This window comes from Girardinichthys multiradiatus, chromosome 23, assembly GCF_021462225.1.
Source record: "Girardinichthys multiradiatus isolate DD_20200921_A chromosome 23, DD_fGirMul_XY1, whole genome shotgun sequence".
Lineage (NCBI taxonomy): Eukaryota > Metazoa > Chordata > Actinopteri > Cyprinodontiformes > Goodeidae > Girardinichthys > Girardinichthys multiradiatus.
In genome coordinates, this window is record NC_061815.1 from 25,238,230 (window position 1) to 25,263,246 (window position 25,017).

The 25,017-nt window shown below is 39.8% G+C and overlaps 1 protein-coding gene across 4 annotated transcripts in view; it reads left to right on the plus strand.

Annotated features, from left to right (window-relative positions):
* Positions 1 to 25,017, plus strand: part of frmpd1b (FERM and PDZ domain containing 1b) — a 34,978-nt gene that overhangs the window by 5,499 nt on the left and 4,462 nt on the right. The window contains exons 2-16 of one of the 4 annotated variants that reach the window (XM_047353684.1): positions 5,023 to 5,174; positions 9,567 to 9,677; positions 11,756 to 11,928; positions 13,090 to 13,192; positions 14,761 to 14,806; positions 15,059 to 15,163; positions 15,367 to 15,462; positions 15,825 to 15,950; positions 16,063 to 16,182; positions 16,854 to 16,987; positions 19,723 to 19,849; positions 20,109 to 20,201; positions 21,856 to 22,038; positions 22,355 to 22,556; positions 23,905 to 24,879. In XM_047353684.1, the coding sequence (XP_047209640.1) occupies positions 9,571 to 9,677; positions 11,756 to 11,928; positions 13,090 to 13,192; positions 14,761 to 14,806; positions 15,059 to 15,163; positions 15,367 to 15,462; positions 15,825 to 15,950; positions 16,063 to 16,182; positions 16,854 to 16,987; positions 19,723 to 19,849; positions 20,109 to 20,201; positions 21,856 to 22,038; positions 22,355 to 22,556; positions 23,905 to 24,879 (2,590 nt within the window). In that variant the 5' untranslated portion in view covers positions 5,023 to 5,174; positions 9,567 to 9,570. Of the gene's footprint in view, positions 1 to 5,022; positions 5,175 to 8,976; positions 8,992 to 9,566; positions 9,678 to 11,755; positions 11,929 to 13,089; positions 13,193 to 14,760; positions 14,807 to 15,058; positions 15,164 to 15,366; positions 15,463 to 15,824; positions 15,951 to 16,062; positions 16,183 to 16,853; positions 16,988 to 19,722; positions 19,850 to 20,108; positions 20,202 to 21,855; positions 22,039 to 22,354; positions 22,557 to 23,904; positions 24,880 to 25,017 lie in introns of those variants that run through there. The other 3 variants (XM_047353687.1, XM_047353686.1, XM_047353685.1) reach the window with 3 other exon arrangements.

Here is a 25,017-nt window from a genome sequence, read left to right on the forward strand (position 1 = left end):
CATTATTTTCCATAATGTCATGATGAAAATTTAACATTCATATATTTTAGATTCATTGTACACTAACTGAAATATTTCAGGTCTTTTATTGTCTTAATACAGATGATTTTGGCATACAGCTCATGAAAACCCAAAATTCCTATCTCACAAAATTAGCATATTATTAAAAGGGTCTCTAAACGAGCTATGAACCTAATCATCTGAATCAACGAGTTAACTCTAAACACCTGCAAAAGATTCCTGAGGCCTTTAAAACTCCCAGCCTGGTTCATCACTCAAAACCCCAATCATGGGTAAGACTGCCGACCTGACTGCTGTCCAGAAGGCCACTATTGACACCCTCAAGCAAGACGGTAAGACACAGAAAGAAATTTCTGAACGAATAGGCTGTTCCCAGAGTGCTGTATCAAGGCACCTCAGTGGGAAGTCTGTGGGAAGGAAAAAGTGTGGCAGAAAACGCTGCACAACGAGAAGAGGTGACCGGACCCTGAGGAAGATTGTGGAGAAGGGCTGATTCCAGACCTTGGGGGACCTGCGGAAGCAGTGGACTGAGTCTGGAGTAGAAACATCCAGAGCCACCGTGCACAGGCGTGTGCAGGAAATGGGCTACAGGTGCCGCATTCCCCAGGTCAAGCCACTTTTGAACCAGAAACAGCGGCAGAAGCGCCCGACCTGGGCTACAGAGAAGCAGCACTGGACTGTTGCTCAGTGGTACAAAGTACTTTTTTCGGATGAAAGCAAATTCTGCATGTCATTCAGAAATCAAGGTGCCAGAGTCTGGAGGAAGACTGGGGAGAAGGAAATGCCAAAATGCCAGAAGTCCAGTGTCAAGTACCCACAGTCAGTGATGGTCTGGGTGACGTGTCAGCTGCTGGTGTTGGTCCACTGTGTTTTATCAAGGGCAGGGTCAATGCAGCTAGCTATCAGGAGATTTTGGAGCACTTCATGCTTCCATCTGCTGAAAAGCTTTATTGAGATGAAGATTTCATTTTTCAGCACGACCTGGCACCTGCTCACAGTGCCAAAACCACTGGTAAATGGTTTACTGACCATGGTATCACTGTGCTCAATTGGCCTACCAACTCTCCTGACCTGAACCCCATAGAGAATCTGTGGGATATTGTGAAGAGAACGTTGAGAGACTCAAGACCCAACACTCTGGATGAGCTAAAGGCCGCTATCGAAGCATCCTGGGCCTCCATAAGACCTCAGCAGTGCCACAGGCTGATTGCCTCCATGCCACGCCGCATTGAAGCAGTCATTTCTGCCAAAGGATTCCCGACCAAGTATTGAGTGCATAACTGTACATGATTATGTGAAGATTGACGTTTTTTGTATTAAAAACTCTTTTCTTTTATTGGTCGGATGAAATATGCTAATTTTGTGAGATAGGAATTTTGGGTTTTCATGAGCTGTATGCCAAAATCATCTGTATTAAGACAATAAAAGACCTGAAATATTTCAGTTAGTGTGCAATGAATCTAAAATATATGAATGTTAAATTTTCATCATGACATTATGGAAAATAATGAACTTTATCACAATATGCTAATATTTTGAGAAGGACCTGTATTCACACATACTTTTGGCCAAGTGTGCTGCTTTTGGACTCAGTGTTCCCAGTAGTCTGTGTCCAACTTTATTGACAACGACTGTGAGCTAAATTAAATGTTGAATTGCTGAACCAACCCCTGCTGCTACAGCCCTGAGCCTCCTGTGGTGCAGCTGTGTTGGGTGTGTTGTGTTCAGCCACGGAGGGAATTCATACAGGCGCTTGTTTATGCGATTTGTGGTACCTGTGAAAGGAGTTTTATGGCATCGGTGTGTCAACTTTGTGGGGACTAAAAAAATAAGACCCCACAAGTTAAAATGAGGTTTTAAGGGTCGAGACTTTGTTTTCGTGTTAGAGTTAAAGAAAATGAGGAATGGATTATACTACGGGGTGTCCTCTAACAGATGCCAACACAATGATTTTTGTAAGGAGGAGATTGGGAACACATCAATACCATGCAATGTGTATGAATCTTGAATAACCCTTAATTTTTTTAAGTTGCGTCCAAAGGTTCACAGTTTTCTTCCATGAATGCTGTGTTTAGTCCAGCTTTTTATCAGTCCAACCCATAACCTTTATTTTGTTTTTGTTGTTCAGAGGTGGACCTGCAGATGTGCTTTGGTTCATTCTCCTACTACATGATCCATGCGTGCTTACGTTTAAGATCACAAACTGATAGCCTGACATTCTCCTTCAGGTTTTTCTTCAGTTTCATCAATACATAACATTATCACCACCATGTTTGACTGTTGGTAAAGATGTTCTATTTGAAATGCTGTGTAAGTTTTACACCAGATGTAGCAGGACACACAACTTTAAAACTGTTTCTCTGTTGGCTCATCAGTCCTGAGAATAATTTTTCAAAGGTCTTGAGGATCACTACGATGTTTTGTTGGCAAAAGTTTTTATCAGCAATGGTTTTTGCCTTAAAACTCTCCCATGGAGTATGCCCAGTCCCTTTCTTATTGTAGAATCACGAACACTGACCTTAACCATTGCAAAGCCTGAAATCTAATGAAAAGCATCCAAGCAAACAACCAGGTTGTTTTGCATGCTCTATTCCTTTGATAAATGAACTCATTCACCCTTTGTGTTTGCTTTCTATAGTAAATAAAAAAATGTTAAAGTTGTTGTTACCATATGTGAAAGTGAATTTGGTATAAATTGTTCTTGAAATTGCCATATATTACAATTTGTTCATAATAGGAAAACTGGCAGAAAGATTGGTTCTGAAAAAACTCACATCGTCATCACATAGATTCTACAAAGGAAATAATAACTTAATGGCCTTTGTGGCAGGCTACTAGTAGGAATTTGGACCTTAATAAGTTACTATTTTTTGTAAACCCAACACTGGTTCATTTCTTGAGTTTTTGTTTTATATATTTGGCCGTTTTATGAGTCATTTATCAAGTGCTTTACTAAACAACAAGTGGTATGTAATCTAAAGAAATGAGTGATTGGTAAGTGTGTTTTTGTATATCTGGTTGTTTTTAGCTACATTCCTTTTATTGAAGTAAATAAATTCTGACAATTATGGAAGTTGGCTAAAGCTATGTTTAAGAGTCGTTTTCTAATATTTTTGCTTAACTTGATGCCCCAACTTTACTTCCAAAGACCATGTCCGTGCAGGTTTTTCTGGTCCACAGTGGCCCAGAACAACCCAGCAGCACTAATTGGGCTTAGAACGGTTTTCTGTCCGGCTGGCTCCACAGAAGCTGCACATTCAGTACCACCTCTAAATCCTCTGAGGAGAGAGTGGACTTACTTCTATGAAGTGCATGTGTACTCATACTGGGGGCTGAATCACAGACTATTTTGCCAAAGACAGAGACACATTGTGTAGGAAAACGAGCAGTAAGAGCGGGGGGTTGGTTGTCTCAGAGAAATGAGGCACAAACATAGAAACGGGGACTGAGACAAGTTTAATATGCCGAGTGCAGTCAGTTTTTATCCTCCATGTGGAGTTATAGGAAGAGCGATTGAAGGACTTATTTAGAGATTTAAGAGTGGCAAGCTCGGGGATTTTATGTCCTGACAATAGAGGACGTCATTCCCTATTGATTCAGATAAAGAGAAGACTCATCATTTGCTTTATAGATACACAGATATATCTGTGTTAGGTTTGAAATTTAAGAGTGCTATCTCTTCACTGGAAACAAAAAAATGCCCTCTTTTTTCTTAAGTTCAGAGGGAGAGAGTGGCCGTGTTTCAGTTGCACTTTTTAATGTTTATTTACTGACCAGATGTTGATTTATTAATTTCTGCTGACAGGCTTTGTTTGTTCACAGATGTTGGAGCAGTCTTCCCTTCAATGATTGCCGTTTTTACTCCAATCCTCCTTTGACTCCCACTGCAAAAACTTTTGTTCTTTCTCCCACAATCTCCTGCAGCTTCCCTCTCTCAATTCTTCGCCCCTGCCCTTTTCACCCTCTTTAAAATTCTCCCCCCTTTAGCTTTCTCGCTCAATATCCTGTCCCTTTCCCCTTTTAAATTCCCCTGACTAATTCTCCTTTCTGTGCTCCTACCCTGTTCCTCAGCCCTCCAGTCTCCGCCTCTCCATCAAGTTTCTCCTTCCTCAAGCCTCTGTCCTTGTTGCCTGTCTTGGCAGAGAGGAGCAGAGGGAGGCAGTCGGGGGCTGAACTAGCTGCATTAGGTCTATGTATTATTCATGTGCTCTGCTCTCTGTGCGCCTTGGTCCTGCATTGGCTTTTCTAGTGGGACACATGGGCCTCATGAAGGAGCTGTGTGTGGGCTGATTGAAGAGCTGCATAGATGAGGCTGTCATTTTCTTGATTTGTACCCTCTTTTGCACAGAATGTTTACTTCAGAGATCAACATTCAAGCACAAAATGAAATGTTTTCCTTACAATTATTATTTTCACTCAGCTGCAAATCTTTCCTCAGATGTGTTTTTCTCCCCAAACCAGAGGCTGGCCTAGGTTTCAGCCATATCTGCTCTGATGCATATATGAAATATTTGTCCTCTCTCACCCTCGGCCAAGATCTCTTTTGCCTGGGCGCTTTTTTCTTTCTCCACTGTATGTTTTTTGGCTTTTCAGAGAGCTCCAAGTAAAAAACTGTTAACTTGAACTGGGCTGTATGACATTTTTATATAGGCATCCAGACATTGGAAGTCGGGACACCTTGTTTCCACAGCGTTATGCGAATAGAAAGACAGAGAGGAGGGTAAAGGAGAGAGAGAGAGCAAGCAAGATATGCCTTTGGGACTTAGAGGAGGGGCCTCCTGGAAAACCACAGCCACATAGCTCCTTCGGGCTCACATCTGCTTTGGCTTGACATACTTGCATTTCAACATTGAAAACATCAAAAACCTGAGAGCAGCTTTGTTACTTGTGAATAGGGTTAAGCCAGACACACCATGTCTACTTCCAAATATAAGCTTGGACACACACTCCATTTCTAGATTTTGACAGGTTTCCCTGACAGCCTTGCTTTGCTCTGCACAGGTGGTGGCGCCAGATTAAGATTGGGCCCCGATGATTGCAAGGACCCCTGTCCACCATTTTTCAGCCAATCCTGGAGGGGTCACAGAGCTGCTGTCTCAGAGGACAAGGGAGCATGCATGTTTTGGAGTCCTGAAGAGGCAAGCTACATCTCAGTGAGTGATGCGTTCACTATTTTCTAATTAGAATGTGAATCATCAAGCTTGTTTGGTGAAGTATGTGGACAAACCAGGAGCTTTCCAGAGAATGTTTATAATTAGAATTCCTAAACCACATTTCATAATCTTCAGCTTGTTCTTGTAACTAATCACAATTTACTTCAGGGCCTTACAGCCAGAAATGTGGGCTCAGCATGCATTTTCTTTACTGCACCTGCTAACTAGCTGTTTAGGTAAAGCTTGCAGCTGCTGAGAACAAAAGCAGTGCAACCACTGCTGAAGTGCATGGATATAAGAAAAGGCTGCAGCTGCTGCTGGCCCACAGAATCTGTCATCGGATACGACTACCTGACTCTGCAAGGACAGAGAAGGTTAGAGAGCAGAAAGGAAAAAATGAAAGAAAAGAGTAAGAACAGCAGCAAAGATTACAGTTTGATTCAACAATGATTGTTGCACTTGAACACAAAGAAAGCTACATCTGTATGGTACCTTTGAAAAGTAATCATACTATTTTAACCTTTTCAAGATTTGTCATACCACAAAAAAGAGAAAGGACTGGTGAGCATTTGTATTCATCCCTAAATAAAATCTTGTCTCGAAGATTGCCGTACGAAGTCACCTAATTAGTAAACAGAGTTTACTTGTGTATAATTTAATCTCAGCATAAACCAAGAAATTCGGTGAAGGCCTCACAGGCTTGTCAGAACAAACACCATTGTGAAGACCATGGACCACACCAGACGGGTTAGGTATAGGGTTGTGGAGATGTTTAAAGCAAAGTTAGATTATAAAACTATATTAAAAATGTTGAACATGTCATGGGAGGACTGTTCAATGCATCGTCTGACAAGAGAAAAAGACTGGGACAACTACAAACGTAACTAAACATAGTTGTCTATTCAACAAACAGGGTAGGCATTAATCAGAGAAGCATCCGAGAGATCAGTGGAGAAACTGCAGCAATCCATACATCAAGTGAAAGAATCTTTTCAAAGGTCAGCAGTTAGCTGAACACCCACACATCTGTCCTGTATAGATTAATGACAAATAGAAAGCCTAGAAAGTTCTATTCATAAAGGAAGTGGGTGCTTTGGACAAAAGAGAGCAAAATGTATCCTTCTGGTACACATCCAAATCTTTGTGATGTAAAAAAAACACTTCATGCTGAAACATCGTGGCTGTAGCATCATGTTGTGGGGATGCTCGTCTTCCGCAGAAGCGTGGGTGCTGATCAGAGTTAATGGTTAAAGTTAACAGAGTTAATTTATGTTGGCCTGTTAAATAAAAATCTAAATAAATACACTGAACTTTTTTTTTTTTTTTTTATCTTGTCAAAATATGAAGTTCAAGGCGGTTTGAATGCTTTTGCAGGCTCTTTACAGTTACATTTTCAGAGCAGTTAGATAACATCTGTAAGTCTTCATTAGAGCCCAGACACTGTTCTGTGATCAGCTGTATGTTAAGCAGATGCCATTATTTTGTGTCTCTCGGCTGATTGAAAAAGGCACAAGTGTCAGTTCCACATGGACATCTGTCTGCCATCCAGTCTCACTCAGTCCTTCTCATCCGCGTCAATCTGCTTCAATCCTGATAAGCAGGAGGTGCTAAAGTGACACCCTGACCAGTTCAGGCCCGTGCCCTACGAGGGTATTTAATCCTCTTATAGGACAGGACTACTACCGCTGCTAACAGAGAGAAAAGTTAGTCAGCGTTGGCCCAAAACCAGCATGATCAGCTTAAACCCTGCTGCTCGGGCTCACAGCAGCACTCCTTTGCTTCAACTATTGACCGCTCTGCAGTATGTACTCTTTTCTTAGAACTCAAAGCACAGTAGGGTAATTTCACTGAAATGCCTCAAGCTTTTCTCATTTATTGGAAAAAGCATGTTTTAAAATGCTGCTAACAATAGCAGCAGACCGCCAGAAAATGGTTGTACGTTTTTTGAGATCAAAGTCTTGGCTTGCACAAGTTGGCCCCACATTTCTGAAAGCTGATCAAAAACTCTTGGCCAAGTTTCTCTTTGGATCGTTAGGGTTCAGAGGCACATCCATCATCGCTAGCCACATTGATGAGGTCTGGGTTGAGGTCTCATCATCTCATCATCCTGGCCAAAGATTCTGGATTTATTTCATCTATTGGTTTAAAGAGGGCAGTGAAGGCAACAGCAGCACACAAAGATTTAAAGAAAATAAACTTAAGTATCCATACATTTAGACACAAAGCCATGTTTTATTAATACCCTAACCCCCACCCTCTTCAACTGTTTTTACATTTTGTTACATTGCAACCACAAAGTTAAAGGTTTTTGGTATTTTATTTATTATATCAACATAATACAGTGTATTACTGCAAAGGGAAATGAAAAAATACATAATTTTAACAATGTCTCACAAATAAAAATCTGAAAGGTGTGGAGCATGTCTGTATTCAGTTCCTTTGAGTCCATATGACCTTTCACTACAATTGCAGCTGCAAGTGTTCTGAGGTTTGTATTTAGAAACTGAAAATGTTGTGAAATTTTATTTGCTAAATAGCTCAAGCTCAGGCAAATTGGATGTTAAAGGCTGCCGTAGATCCTCAGTTGAATTTACCTCTGGACTTTGACTGGGACATTCTAACACATGAATGAAATTTTCTCTAAACTGAATCACAGTAGCTCTGGCTGTATAATTAGGGCCATTGTTCTGCTGGAAGGTTCCACTCCAGTCTCAATTGTTTGTGAGCCTATGGCAGGTTTCCTCCAGGATTGACCCTCAATTACCTCCATCTATCTTCCCATCATCTCTGACCAGGGTCCCAGTCCCTCCTGAAGAAAAGCATCTTTATGGCAAGATGTAGCCACCACATGGTTTCACTCTGGGGATAATGTGTTCAGCAAGATGTTCAGTGTTAGCTTTTTGCAACACATGGTGTTACGCAGGCTGCCCATTTTGGTCTCATCTGATCTGAGCATCATCTTTAATGTTTTCATTCTGTCCCCTACATGGTTCGAGGCAAATTATAAACAGGAATTTCAACAGTGACTGGGGTTTTGCCATTCCTTCATGAAGGATTTGTGGAGTGCATAATTAATATCCTGTCAACAGATTCTCCTACCTCAGCTGTGGATCTCTGCAGCTCCTCCAAAGTTACTGTTGGTTTCTTGCCTGCTTCTCTGATTGTTGCTGTCCTATCCATTTTAGGTGGAAGGCCATGTCTTGGTTTTTTGCAGTTGCGCCATATAATTTTAAAGCCTCGGATACCGTTTTCTAATCTAACCCTGCTTTAAACTTCTCCACGACGTCCTCCCCGATTTACCTGGTGTGTTCCTTGGTCCTTATGATGTTGTTTGTTCTTGATGATCTTTAACAAAACTCTGAGGTCACAAAACACCTGGATTTATTGAGAGATGAAATTTCAGAGGTGGACTCTACTTAAAAGGTGACTACTGAAGGCATCTGGTTTACTGTTTTTAGGGTTATCGGGATAAATGCACACCACACTTTTCAAATTTATTTTGGTAAACATTTTGGGAGCCATGTATTGTTTTCCTTATATTCTACAAAACATGTAATACTTTGTGTTGCTCTACCACATAAAATCCACTGATGTTTGTGATTTAATGGTATTGAAATGTGGAACACCTCAGTTGTATAAATAGTTTTGCATGGCACTGTAACTCTGATTTAGCAGCTCTGAAAGTTTTGCCTTGTAACACAGAATGAACATAAACATGTTTAGTGTAACTGACTTTGTAAAGTATACTATAAAAAAATAAAGCATGTCTGCCTTCTCTGTTGCTGTGTATTGAAAGGCTGACAGGAGAAGAAAGAAGGTGAGGAAAGAGAAAGAGTTGACTTTTGGACTGAAGTCAGCGCTGTGCAGCCATGCCTCCCTGAGGGCCAAACTGAGCCCCCACATCATTCACTATGTCACCACAGCTCCATACTTCAAAGGGCAAGCTAAGCAGAAAAACACACAGCTGCAGAGTTGTAGCACACATGCAGAGTGTGGCATATTTTTTGACATTTGTATGTCAATCCTGCTATTGTGTGATGGTCCAGTTGCTGTTGATCTAGTCGTGTCTTGTTGCTCATGCTGACAAAGCTCCATCTAGTTCTCCCATCCAAACCTTTTTTTCTGCTTTCCATCCACATATCTGTTTATTCATTGCTTTCAAGCTAGGCAACATGTGCTGCATATAAAAGAGCATGGAAAAATAAACGTAACTGGAGCACAATTCAGGCACTAATTACTCAATCCTAACAGACAGAACAAAAACCCAGAGTGCTTTCAGATTTTTTTGATCCTTCCAGATTATTTCATCCTCTTCCCACTTGTGTTTTGCTACTTTGCAGTAATGTCAGCAACTCTCAAGCTTCTCTCTTCCTCTGTTCCTTTTTGTTTCAGATAAATGGAGGAGAATGAGCGATGTAGGAGCAGGTCTCCAGCTCGGAGGACCAATCGGGTGCAGCAGGTGGTGGGAACAATAATACGACGTACTCGGGAGTCTCTGAGCAGGTATAGGATGAACAGGACGTAGAGAGGAGTGTAAAAAACACATTTAAAGTTGATAAAAATTCTTGAAAATCAAGGGAAAAATTAAAATACCTGGGGAACAAGCTGCATAATGGGTGTGGTTGCAAAACAACACATAAAACATCATGGGTGCCTGAAGGTAAACAAAAGGTTTCAGTGTATTCAAAATATATAGAGAGCTTAAAATTGTCGGCCCTGGAAAAAGAAAACAAAAGGGAAAAAGTAGTAGAACATTCATCAGAAAAAGAAAGTTCTGATTCTTCCACATGATTTACAAGGGGAAGGAACATCAAAATAAAGCTAATCAAATGCACTTAAATTATCCCTGCAGAGTTATGCAGGCTGTTGTCTGTCTTCAGCAGTTATTGGTTCAGGGGTTGAGGTACACCCTGGGCAGATTGCCTGTCCATCGCAGGGCAACACAGAGACACAGACGCTCATACCTAAGGACAAGTTAGAGAGACCAATTAACATGGTCATAATGCAGTTTGGTGAAAATCAAAACACAGCATATCAACACAAACACATGTAACTGTCAAGCATGGTGGTCATGGGTAATTATTTGAGGATGTTTTGCAGCCACAGAAGCTGGGCACCTTGCAGTTATTTAGTGACAACAAAAGCTTGGTTTATAAAAGCTGATGCAGCAGAACAATAATCCCAAACAAAGCAAATAATCTACAACATAATATCTGTTACAATGGCCTAGATCTTATTGAAATGCTGTGGTGAGAGAGTTGTGAATAAATTAATGCCCACAAATTGAACAAGATTATAAAGAAGAGAAGGTTAAAATTCTTCAACAACCATGTGAAAGACTGTTGAAATCAGGCAGAAAACAGGTACTTAAAGTTGTTGCCGCTAGAGAGGCTTCTAAAAGCAACTATTTAAATGTAATGAGTTTGATCCTCATAACAATATGGAGCAAACGTATAACTGGAGATAATAAACCAAAGAATTTGAAGATCCATTTCTTAACCTGATGTAAGCAGAGAGTAGATCTCCTCCCCACACCCACATACCACATTGCCAATTACATATTTAATCTCTTACTGTCCCTCTCACACACATGCCACAGTAAACCACAAATATGCATTTGAAAGCCTGTCATCCTTCTACTCAGCGTAGTAGTTTCCCATTCCCAGCAAAGAAGGAAGCTCAGTAAACTCTCTGGAAGTTGTTCAGAGGCAAGGCCTTGCCATGTTGTGACCAACCCACCATAAGAGTAGCCCCAGGAAGAGGATGATACTGCTAGATTTAAATGAAGGTGTTTGTTCATGGTTATGTGAATGTGAACCTCATTCTGCCGAGGTGATTTTATGAATCTATGAATTCCTGCACACTTTATGAAACGTGAATGTAGAATAGAAACATTTCAAACTATTTGATTGAAAGTATAACAAGAACGTTAGATTCTAATATTCTGTTTTGCTTGAAAGCACTATTAAAATTATTTATTTTGTTGTTTGTCTTTATTGTTGACTAAAGTGTTTATGTCATGCAAGCTGTTGACTAGACGGCAGCTCATTGTTGACATTCTTTGTGTATGGAGTCATTCTGCTGTAACATGTTTTTGTACACAGTGCCATTGTTTTTTTTTTTACTAATATCATCTACAGGTCATGATGCAATCCCCAAACTCTTTTTACTCAAATTTTACATGCAAGAACACTTTAATTTTTTTATAGTATTTCTCAGTATTTCATCTCCACATTTTTGTTTCCTGTTAGATGTTCTGACATTGCTGGTATAACAAGTAACCAATAAGATCGTCCCTCCCTTCACATGTTTCGCTGAGTTATTTTGGAAAATGCTGCTGGCATCAAATTTAAAACAAGAGCACCCAGAAAGCATGTCCGCCCAATTCAAGCCTTATAGTTCTTAAAGTATAAAGTGTTGTTAAGTGAAAAGATAATGCAAATAGTACATTTTATGGAAAACATTTTGTTTTTAAATGTGCACAAAATTAAAAAGAATATTTAAAATTTTTGTTTTAACATCTCTTGATGTGTTGTGCTGTCTTCAGTTTGATGACCTGTCAACCTTTCTGACCTCCTTAGAGAGCGTCTGCTTGGTGATGGGAGGTCGCAGCGCTCAAACAGTCTGTCCAGTCAGAGCTTCCAGGCCAAACTGACACTGCAGATCACCAGAGACCCTGTCCTGGACCGCAGCACCGGACATGGCTTCACTCTCACCACGGACACCCCCCTGCTGGTCAGGGATGTTGCCCCAGGTACACATTGAGAGTGTGTGTGTGTCAAATGTTTGACTATGTGGATGAGTGGACTTAATTTGTCTCTCCAAATGGCCACCTGCTTTATGCAACTGTGTACTGCCTGCAGCAAGTCATATTTTTGTCTGCCCACACACACACACACACACACACACACACACACACACACACATGCAGATACGCTGAGTCTCTCCTGGCCTTCACCCATCATGTAAGGCAATGTGCCAGAGCGGGCCATTGAAACAGCAAAGCCACCTGCTCATCCTTCCTAAATTCAATCACTTTACATTTAGACCTCTCTAATTGGAGGTGTCAGCGGCAGGTAAGTCGAGGAGTTGTTGATCCATCGCTTTCACGTCAGTCTTGTAAAATAAGCTGATAAAAAGCCCTGCTGAGAGTTCCACTCTTCCCTCATCTCTGTAATTTCTATATGCTGCCAAAAAATGATGGTGAGAAAGTGAAAGGGAGGTGATAACTGTGGACAACATCTAACAGAGAGAGGGGGTTTTGTCGACAGTGGACAGATTAAATTGAAATACAGACAGAGATGAAAACAGTGTGCAAAAGTGTGAAGGAAGGTAGATGAGAGTGATGGGAGGAGTCAGTAAAGCAGTAAATGTTAGAGGAAAGGATGAGGAACAATAACATAAAAAATAAAGAGAATGAAAACAAAAAAGTTCAGGAGAATGGCTGAGCTGTCACAAAAGCTTGACAGTAGGACGGTGGAGCTGTGTTTCAGTAAATGTTTTTGTGAAAGCGTGCAGGATTCCATTAGTAGGTGAAAAATGGGTGGCAGGCAGGGCTGTGAGAAACCATGAGCCTGTGTGTTGACAAACACATATGTTCTGTAGGTTTGCAAGTGACAGCGTTGGCTACAGAGTAAGATGAAAAGGCTGTGCCTCTCACTTGCCTGAAGACAAATGAGTATAAATAACCAGAGTAGGCAGAGCTGAGGTGAAGTGGAAGAAACCCAGAATAACTGTAACCCCTCATGTCCTGGAGAGCTCAGCCCAACACTGTTGAGTCAGCCCTGTTCAATGAGCATGTGTGTAATTCTGTTACATGTGGTTCGTGTGCATGTTCCTGTGTGTGCAGCAATTGTTTATGCTCAGTTTTGTGTGTGTGTGTGTGTGTGTGTGTGTGTGTGTGTGTGTGCCACAGGTAGCCCTGCAGATGGGATCCTATTCCCAGGGGACCAGGTGCTGCAGATAAATGATAAAGTAATGGAGGATTTGAGTGAAGAGCAGGTGGAAAGTATCTTAAGGTGAGAATATCTATCTAAGGTTTATGACAAACCCGTCTGAGCTGTTTTCTGGTGATGCTTTCTGATAGTGTGTGTGATTCATGTTTTTGTATGTGTAAAATACCTACATATGTTATGATTCTTTTGTACTTTGCCTTTTGTTTGTGTTCTCATCAACTCCCTGTTGTTTATTATGGTCGAAAAGGTCTTGCTGTATCCTGTTCATTTCTTTGTGTTCATTATAGTTTCTAAGGTGTTTCCAGTTTAGGTATTCCTATGTGCTTTGTTTCTTAGTTTATTCCTGTGTTTTTTTTATTTGTGTATTGTGGTTTATTTCTCTTAGGTTAGTATTTGTGTTTCCCCCTTGATTAAGTGCTTTCTTCTGTTTATTAGTCTCCCTCCCTCAGTCTCCCTGCTTACCATCTGCTGCTCCATGTTATCTCCTGATTAACGTGCCGGCATTCCAAGTCATTCTCCACACTTCTATCAGCTTATAAGCTCTCTGGTTCTCCTTGTTCTCTGCTAGCTCCTCCCATTACACTTCCCATTATTGTGTTTGCCTGACTGTTTTTCCATGCCTCGTTTCAATAGCTGTTTTCTTCACCTATGTTCCTTGACCTGCTCTCCTTGTGCTCCCTTGTAAGTGTTCTGTTTTATTCAATGAATCTTCACATTGTTCATCCAGCGTTCCTGTCTGGACATGGGTCCAACTCCTAAAACACAACACTTGACAACAGCACCCTGGACAAGTGTTCATACCCCTTGAACTTTCCATATTTTGTCACATTGCAATTATAAACTTCAAAATCAAAAGAAAATACAGTTTTCCTTAATATGTAAATACAGCCTGTGTTTAATTTAACTTCGGTATAAATTCAACTGTTCTGTGAAGGCCTCAGAGGTTTGTTGGAGAACATTACAGGGCATCATGAAGAAAAGCGAACAGAGTAGACAGGTCTGTAGAAAAGATGGATGAAGCGAAATACAGGTTGATCCTGGAAGAAAACCTGTTCGAATGTAAAATAGATTTTAAACTGGGAAAGAGATTCAGCTTCAAGCAGGACCCTTCAGGCGCCACCAAACGTACAACCAGAGTTACAATAGAATGGATTAGATCAAATCATATTCATGGGTTTGAATGGTCCAGTCAAAATACAGGCCTAAATCCAAATGAGAAATTTTAGCAAGACTTAAAAACGTACATTCTCTATTCAGTCTGACTTGAGTTTGAATTATTTTGCAAAGAATAGGCCTACATTTCAGTCTCAAGATGTGCAAGACTGGTAGATACATACCCCCAAAAACTTACAGCTGTAATTAAAGTGAAAGGTGGTTCTACAAAGGTTTGGACTGAATTTAAATAAATGCCACACTTTCAGATTTTGATTCGTAAAAAAATTAAAAGCCATCTATCCTTTTCCTTCTACTCAATGATTATGCACTACTTTGTGTTTGCCTATCACAGGAAATCCCAATAAAAATAAACGAATGTATAAAAATGAAATGGTTCAATGTGTGCAAAGGTCAGAAAAAGATACAGAAAGACGTTCATGCATCTGTGTTATTGTCTGTTGGTTTTTTCCACCCAGGGACTTGGAGGATTGTATCAATGTGACTATTCTGCGGCACATGACAGTGAGTACAAAGAGGAAACTCAACATATTAACACGGTCACAGAGTCATTAGACCATCATTCATTTAAACACAAGCAGCTAATTTCTGAACATGTGACAGTAAGTTTGCGTCTTCTGACAGGGTTAACTGTCTTACCTCATTTTAAAACTGAATTGCAATGTGCAAACTATGGTTTCTTTAAAATAGTTTGAGGCCTCAGACTTGATTTTGTAATTTCACGGTTGCCTATAAGTGATGGCACGTGTGTTGCAGAATCCCAAGTCGTCAATTATGTCAGCTGAGAAGAGAGCTCGTCTGAGGAGTAATCCAGTTAAAGTGCGCTTTGCAGAAGAGGTGGTGGTCAATGGGCACACTCAGGTAGAAACCTTTTTATGTGACACTGAAAAAACTCTACCAAATGGCATTGATTAATTACTTTTTACTGGATATTTCCCAGATTTTAAATGTATTAACCTCATGATATTTTTAAAATAAATATTTATCTATTTGATCAAATAAATCTTCTTTTTTTTTTTTTTTTAAGTTGTCTCTAACCGATTTGTCCTTATATTGTCCACTAGGGAAACTCTCTTCTCTTCCTTCCCAATGTCCTAAAAGTTTATCTAGAGAATGGGCAGACCAAGGCCTTTAAGTTTGACAATACAACCGCTGTCAAGGTAGGGGTGTTTGCTTATTGAGACTGGATGTTTTAGTTATTAAATGTCTCTGTGTAAAAGGATTTCTAGGAGAATGTGGGTTTGCTTTGTAATTTGTAGTTTGTTCATAGGCTGCAGCTGCTACAGACAATCTTGATTATGGAAAGATAATAACTAAATGTCTCTGGAAGAGGTTGTGTGTTAGGACGGATAATTGCTTCCAAAACTCACTACCAGTCGGATTAAGTTTATTACTTTAAAACTGCTCTCCTGCTTGCATTCCTCTTTTTATTCCCAGCCAGAGGGAACCTGAGGATGAGGGTATGATGGTCCATCTGGCATCAGCAGCCTGAGATAAAAGATTTTATTTTTTATCTTTCCAGGACATTGTTCTGACTCTGAAGGAAAAACTGTCCATCCGGGTGATTGAGTACTTTGGCTTGGTACTAGAGCAACAGTATAGCATCACAAAACTCTTGCTACTGCATGAAGATGAGCTCATTCAAAAGGTAAGGGATCTGCAGACAAATCCACATAACCCTGGTGTGCAGAGAAGAAGGGTCACATCAGCTGAGTGTCAGTGCTATGCGTTTAGGATCTCCTATGTTTTGTCTCCACCAGGTGGTGCAGAAAAAGGACTCGCATGATTACAGATGTCTGTTCAGGGTTTGTTTCATTCCCAGAGACCCCACAGACCTGCTGCAGGATGACCCCATGGCCTTTGAGTATCACTTTTTGCAGGTCAGAGAAACCTTTTAACAGCACTACTTTACATTTTTTTTAGTCAGACTAGCTTGGAAAAATCTTCTCATATTATAAAATTAGAAAAGATCGTTTTTTTTTTTTTTTTAGTTTATGGCTTGATTCAACGTACTTTCCTTCAAAAAGCGCCAAAACAAAGAAATATCAAAGCTGAAGGATTTGTTAATGCTGTGGAGCTGCTTCTTGTTTCTCTCTGATCATTTAAAAACTGTCCGTGTCTCGTATGATTCCCCTCTTTTGCACAACAGTTACTTTGTTCTCTTCTTGCACCTCTGTGAATCTCTAGTAATCTTGGGAATCTGCTGTTCTAAGCATTCACCACTTTGATGATGCACAAGTTTAAAGCTTCATTGTGAAACCAACACATGCAAACCCATACACAGTCTGTGCATATTTTACTTGCACAATAAAAGCCACAGGGATGCCACTTATGTCATGCTGATTTAATGTTTTAAAGCAGACTTCGCATCCTGCTGTGTTTGTTTTCCCTGACAGTTTGGGGTTCCCAGTGTTGGTTTTACTTAAAGACACTTCCAGAGTTGCCTATTTTACAAATCTCTGCCATAAAGTTGATGTTAGTGGGGCATTAGAGCAAAAACAGCAAAAAAAGCAATGCACTGCTATTTCATTGTGATTGTTTCTGTTTTCAGAGTGTTGGAGATGTGCTACAGGAGCGTTTTGCAGTGGAGATGAAGTGTAACACGGCGCTCCGCCTGGCTGCTCTGCACATGCATGAGAGACTTGATAGTTGTGGACACACCCGGACATCTATAAAGAGTATTACGTGAGTCTTATGTGTGTGTCTGGGTCAATTTAAGGTTACAACAAAGAGGTCACTTATGACTGTTAGCTGTCTTTTTGTAGTGAGCATAATTTTGACGATCTAGAAAGTGAGCTGCTCTGCCGCTTTTAGGATTATGATTGGTCTAGGATGAAGATGCTCACTAATATGTAATCTATTAATGTGATGGAAAATGTTAAGCATGTGTGTGTGCATATGTGTTCTTGTTTAATTGTAATAAGGACAATAGCCTAATACACATTAGCTTAAGGCATCTCCTTTACCACTGATGATGTAATTGTGGTTTTTAACAGGCACAGTAGGATTTATGAGGGTTATGACTTGGTTTTAGGGTTAGGCAACAGGTCAGGTACTGAGTTGTGATTACCTTTCCGAATGGAGTGACTTGAGTGTTTCAATATTATGCAAAAGACAAAAAAATCACATGCGTGTTTCTTAATCGACTGTTTTTAGTGCTGTGGCGATACACTGTCTGGCAATATTAATCCTATCTTTTGAATATATATTCTTTACATTTTGTTAGTTTGGAACCACAAACTTCAGTGTATTTTATCAGGATTTCATTTGTTTGATACCCCTAAACAAAATAAAATAACTGTAATAATTGTACCCTATCTTAGATGACTTCTAGAGTTAGTTAGTTACACTAGATTGTCTTTTATTTTGGGTGTCACAATAAAGAACACTCTTTTATGATTTTTCTTTGTAAAACAATGAATCATTTTCCTTCTACTTCTCTATTATGTGCAACGTTGTGTTGGTCTATCACTTAAAATTTCTTTACAATGCATTGAACTTTGTGGTTGTAACTTGTCAACATGTGAAAAGGTTTAGGGGCAGGAATACTTTAGCATGGTACTGCATACTTACAATGTGTACTTGAGCATATTAGAAAACTATGCTGCAGATGTGGGTAGTTTTTTAGTTCATATGAATGATTTAGCAAAGAATGGCATTGGAATCTGGACAGGGCTTGGGCCCGTTGGAGAGCTGGCCCCAGCTGTGCCAGCGTCTTGGCGCCCACCCCCTCCTCCCAGACACATGGAACACCTCACAACAGTTCAGTCTTGGTATGTGGGATGGTGGACCTTGCAGGCATGGTGGTTGGTTACTTTACAATGCTGTTCCTCTGCTTATCTTGGCCCCATCCTGCACCTCAATTTTAATTTATTAAAAACACACAGGACTTTGGGACTGGGTTGGGGGAGACAAAGACGTGGCGTCTCCAACATCCCAATTGCAACCCCAGTTTTATTGCACTTCAGACGTACACACCTGCACTCATGGCAACATTTCACATCAACACAAACAGCCATGCATACATCAGCGAGGGGCAGACTGGTGATATGGAGATGAAATTGGGAGCTCTAGTGGTGTTGTTGGAAACCCTTGTGGGATGGCACTGTACCTTCTCACCCTTTGTCCTTCTGAGTTCCAGTCATGCAAAGTCATACAAACACAGGGTTCTATTTTATCAATGTCCCCTGCCTTTGCAGAAAGACGCAGTCTTGATTTAATAAAACCAATCACATTATTAGAATCCCATCTTGAGGAATCCTTTTCATGGAGCCCAGCTGCCCTGGCACATTGAGGCAGCCAGGCACAAAGTGTTTCTGTAGACCCCTGTTTATTGTTTTGCGATACACTGAGGAGTTGGGTCCCAGAATATACTAATACAAATGTTGTCATTAGCTATACTTAAAGGGTATCAGTCTGCTTTGAGGTGAAGAAAAAATAAATATTCACTGCGTTATCTCATTTGTGATTTAAGTTTTCACTGTTTAATTACTGTTGGGGATAATCGCAAAACTTTTTTTTTGCTGGAGACTTTATATTTATATCTAGTAGGGGTACTCTAACAGCTTTGCTTTTCTTAGAGCTTTCTGCTTTTTTTAGTAAAGAAAAACTGCTATGCCAAATGATTTTTTGTCCTTATGTTGCCACATTTTACCATTTGTGCTAATTTTACTTTTTAAAAAGAACAGTTTAGGTGTACATCAGCAACAAAATCTTAGCAGAGTTTTGATTATCTATTTGATGTTATGTTTGCATTTAGCTTTAAAACTGAATTTTAAATATTCCTGCAAACATGACCATAAGTACCATCTCTAGGCTGGTCATCTTGTTTGTTCAGCCTTTCTAACAGTATTAACTTTGCAAAACTATTTACATTATAGCATCAATAAATTTGTCTGTTTTTGTGATAAACAGTAGTGAAGGTTCAGAGACCTGGACAAGTTGCTTACACAACATCCTGGATTCTGTTAGTTTTTTTGTAGTTTGCAATTATGTAAGAAAAGCAAGAACAGCGTGTTTTACAACATCTACGGATATGCATGGAAAAGTTTAACAGCACAAACTGGTATGCATACTGGAATTTATGCAAACCTTCTGACCTTTTATGGCTGTACTTGTCAACCAAAATAAAGTCAACTTGCTAACAATGCCAATGTTAGATCAGAAAGCGGTTTGCTGACAGAAAAGGTTTTTTCCCTACATGGGAGAAGGTGTTTGCAGTTTTATTTAAATAACCAGACATTTTAGCATGTTGATGTTCTTCTCAATAACAAAAGTGCTTCATGGTTGCATTTACAACAATATAATTTGCTTTTGAGTCTTTTTATACAAATAATTTATTTCTAGTAATAAGACTGGCAACCAAGGCAGTTTGTTTTATTAGTTTGATTTTCATTCCTCTCTGTATGTGTGTTTGGCAGGAAGGAGTTTGGCCTGGACAGCTTTATCTCACCCACACTGCTAAGTAACATGAGGGAGAAGGACCTGAGGAAAGCAATTAGCTACCACCTCAAAAAGATCCAGTCCCTGCTTGAGCCACGGCAGAAGGTAGACGAGGAATGACAGATGAGTGAAAGGAAAGGCGTTACAAAACAGATACGGCAGTATTGTGGAGGCTGCGGGGTACATTTTAGCTGCTAATCCCCTCTGAGGTTAAAGTGGTGACATGACCTAAAGCAAGATAGAAAATGATAAATAGTGGGCAGTAGAATAACTAAAAAGGAGCATATTTACTTAGACAGTCAGAGGATTTGTTACTTGGTCTTACTATATCTACTCTCCTCTTATGTCAACTTTTGTGTTCCAGGTAATATCAGCTACACAGGCTCGATTAGCCTACCTTGCTCAGCTTGGAGAGGTCATTTCCTATGGTGCACGATCTTACACAGCTACAATGATGGTAAGATCCTTTTTTTAAGTTTTGAGAGTCAGTTTGTTCAAATAAAAACACCAGCCACATTCATAGGTACATCATGGTAGGACTGTACTGATACACTCCTGTGTTAGACTCCCTTTTAGCTTCAGAGCTGCGCTAATTATTTGTGGCATAAGGTGTTGGAAACATATCTCAGAGACTTTGGTCTATGCTGTCATCATGACATCATGCAGATGCTACAGAGTTGTCAGTTAAACATCCAGGCTAAGGTTATAGATTAACTGTACAAAAATTGATATTTTCAAGCCTTTATTCCTGTCAATTATGAGGATTTTCTGCTTACAGCTAATGAAAATACAACATTTAAGATTAAAATATTACATCAGACCAATAAAAAAACTTTTCTAATACAGAAATGTGGGCTTTTGAAGGTATGTTTTATAAATGCTTAAAGATTATTAAAAAAAAATACTCTTAATCTGACAAACAATCCCCATTGGAACACATAAAAATTTTTTGAATGACATACATCTGGCTACTGTGGAGGCCATTAGAATACAGTGAATTCATTGTCATGGTTAACAAACATTACTGGATCTTTAAGACATGGTGCATTATCCTACAGGAAGTAGTCATCAGAAGCTGGGTACACTGAGGTCATGAAGTGATAGACACGGTCAGCAACAATACTTAAGAAGGGTGTAACATTTAAACAATGCCCAGTTGGTACTTAGGAGCCCAAAGTGTGCCAAGAAAATATTCCCCACATCATAGTTTGAACCATCATTCCTTGGGAGGGAAGATCTTTCAGGTTGTTTTTGCCAAATTCTGGCCTGACCACCTTATTGTCTCAGCTGAAAATGAGACTTATGGGACCAGGCAATGCTTTTTCAGTCTGTTTGGTCACTTTCATGCCAGAGCTGCTTGGTACACTTTAAATAGAAAGAGTTTGTTTCCTTAGACAGTGCGTTACGTTTCAGCAGGTGTGAAAGTTTATCAAATTCTCGTGCGGACCAAACAAACAATCTTGTGGGTTCCCACTCACTTACGAGTGAATCCTGGTATGATTCACTTATTGTAAGAAAGCTAACAGTTTATCTAGTAAACCAAAGAGGAAGAGTGTACCAAAGAGAGATAGTGGAGTCTCTTATACATATGTAAAGAGCCTATGTTAATCATAGCCTGACTTTCTTGTTCTTAGCCGTCAGGAGTGACATCTGGCGTAGTCTTCTGCTGCTGTAGCTCGGCTACCTCAAAGTTTGACATGTTGTGAATTCAGAGACGGCATCCGCATACTGCAAATTGTTGCTTGTTATCTTAAACCAGTCACCCTATTCTCCTATGATATCTGTGATCAAGAATCTTGCCACTTGTTGGATATTTTCTGTACTTTTAAATTTTTTACTGAAAATCCAAGTATCCAAATTTTTTACTGAAAATCCAAGATCAGCAGTTTCTGATATACTCAAACCAGCCTGTCTCTTAAATCCAGTTTGTTACCCATTCTGATCTTTGGTTTAAACTTCAGTAAGTCATCTACACCACATTTAGATGCCTAAATGATATGACTTGCTGCCATGTGATTCATTATTTGTGTTAACAAGAAAGTAAACAGGTGTACCTAATAAATGTCTTATAGCATTTTGTTGTATTTTTGCCTACTTTCTCCCATACTCAGCTTCAGGACAGGGAAGTGCTGGTCAGCTTGCTAGTAGGAGCCAAGTATGGGTTGAGTCAAGTCATTAACCACAAGCTCAACATGATATCCACCCTGGTTGAGTTCAGCAGCATCAGCCGAGTGGAGCTGCTATCCGAGTCGGACAAAGTCAGCCTGTTGCGCATTTCACTGCATGATATGAAGGTATGAAAGACATGAGTACACGTCTTCATCCAGATACTCTATTATTCATAAACAAGTTGGCAGTGACATTGATAAAAACATGCATATGCACTTACCATACTATTTCTGTGCCACATATCATGCTAGAAGGAATATAGGTCAAGCATTCTTCCTGAAGTTCAGGAATACTTAATCTTTGGGAATTAGTGTACATTATAATTCTCTGACATAAAGGTGACAGTGTCTCCTTCTTTCTCCCACTACTTTTTCTTTTTATCCTTTGGCTTTAATCACCTCTGCTTTACCTAATGTTCTCCGATGCCCTCCCTTCTCTCAGCCATTTGCCTTACTGATGGATTCTATGGCAGCCAAAGACTTAGGGTGTCTGCTGGGAGGCTACTGCAAACTCCTGGTGGATCCAAGTGTTAATGTCTTCCGTCTGGGGCGCCCGAAAGTCAGGGTGCACCGGATTCCTGCTGAAGAAGGTGTGTGTGGGAGATTCGCCGTAATAGAGGGCGTGTGCTATGAATCCCTATCAAGTGAGCAAAAAAACTGTTTCACTTAAAACTAACACCTTCTGGCTTTGGCCTTTTTGACATTTTCCACATCAGTCAATATACTGTAGCCTACTGAGACCCACAGAGTTATTTTTCTCCTTTGTAGCGGCCACTATCCTGTGGAGTACAACTTATAAAATGCATCTAAACTCTAAAATCATATAGTGTATAGTAGCTCTTAAAATGTCGACACACCTGGTAAAGGGCAGGTTTTTGTAATGTAAAAAATGAAACCATGATTTTTGACCCACCTTTTTCTATAAATAATGTGACATTTAAATAATGTGACATTTATCCCATACAATTTAATTGAAAATAAACAAATCCATTTGAAGGAAAAACAAAGATGCAATAGCCCCATAGAATAAGTGTGTACATCCTAGAACAAATACTTTTTTGAAGCACCTTTTTATTAACTTTTAGCTTTAAGTCTTCTCAGAAAAATTTTATTTTAATCCACATCTTGACTTGGCAATATTTTTCCAGTCTACCTTGCAAACGTCCACTATAAAACACCAATTTACCTCTAATGAAATCAGTCTTGTGTGGGTTTGGGTGTATGTTTGGACTCATAGTGATGTTGAGAAAAATCATCTTCAGTTGTCTACCAAACATCTGGAAACTCCTGCAGCCCCTGTTTCTATATTGTCTCTCCAATCACGCTGGAGAAATGTCCAGTTTTTGTAATGTGACTGTTTTCTTTTATTAATTGAGTGTATTTATTGTCTGATTGTGTATAAATAATGCTAGGGAACTTTTTGTATTTTTCCTGAGAGATACCTCTGTACAATGAGATATTTCTGATTAATCTCAAACTATGGTTTTAGCTAAGAAACACAGATTAAGATTTAGATCTTAACTTTATTTCAGTTTAATCAGACTTACTATTATTTATGGTGGGTGTAAACTCAAGAAGACTGAAATGGTTCAGAAGGTGCTTCAGCAAAGCATTAATTTATGGGTGCGCAGTTACGCAATCAGGTTATTGCACATTTTTATTTTTTATTCTATTTTCCCCTGTCACATTATACATGGACACACTTAAAAAAGAGATTAGGCCTGGTTGTTGGTAATCTCACACCATTATATTTTTAAAACGCAAGTCTTCATGACCATCATGAGACAAATAATAAAGTATATTTTAGTAATACATTTCTCACATTTGAAAATATATAAGCATTTCTTACGGGTTTCAGAAGGGTATATTTTTAACTAGTACGCGTATGGATAAAAATGACTGCTATCACATGCTCTAATAGTTAAACATGATTATCTTCCGTTGTTCATCCCAAAGATTTTATACTATGCTTGTCTTCGATTTGTGTATTAGGCTATGTGTCTCGCTGCTGCAGTGATTCAGACGATTCAACAGATGACGATGACCCAATGGATTCTCAAAGTTACAAAGGCTCAGACCCTGCAAGTACGGACTGGGAAGAAAGAAGAAGAGAGGAGGAGGAAAAGAGGAAAGAGGAAGAAAGGAAAGAGAGAGAAGAACACAAAGGCAAACAGGAAGTGAAAATAATAGTTACAAGCGAAGGCAAAGAGAATGAGAGCGAAGAGGAAGTAGGTGCAACAGGAAGTGGTCTACGTAAATTTAATGTTGTGGATGAAGAAATGAACCTGGAGACCAACTGGTACCACACTGACCCAAGGGTCACTAGCAGCTTCTCCAGCTTGTCCAGCAGTTCCTTGAGCACTGCCCTGGATGAAAGCAGTGCTGCAGCCAAAGCCCCTTGTCGCCTGGATGCTTTTCGTGGGTCAAGCCCAGGCGAAGATCCTTCAAACATGGACGTCCACCACCCCTACCTCCTTGAGACAAAGCGCCAAGGGCCCCTGCGACCCACAAACCTAAACTATTGTGGCAATGATAACTCTTTCCTCTGTTTTGCTGATCTCTCCAAGGCTGATTTCTTGCCTAGTCCAGCAGGAGCTACAAGTGATGATGACGATGGCGACGATGATGACGAGGAGGAGGAAGATCTGGGCATCCACAAACTCAGATGCATTTCTAAGATACCTAGTTCTAGAGATCTGAGAATGATTGATAGCACACCTTTTGAAAGATTGCCCATTAAAAGAAAGAAAAAGACTCCCCCCAAAGTCCCAGTAAGAACAAGTTCAATTCCTGGAAATAAGTCAGCACAAGCAGAGCACCGTCTGTCTAAAGATGCGGATGGTCTTTTTCTTACTCCTTCACCAAACCCAAAACCAGCTCTTTTGTTAAAGGACAATGTCTCAGAATCAGAAGACGAGTTTTTTGATGCACAGGAGAGATTTACTCCACCAGTTCCAGAGCTATCAGGTTTGTTTTAGCAAGTTTTTACACAAAAGTCCACCGACCATGTTGGCACATGTTTTTAAGTGAGTGTAACATGTGAAAACTCCTACAAATTATTTAAGTAAAAGAGGTTGAACAATCTGTGAGTCAAATAATGGGAGT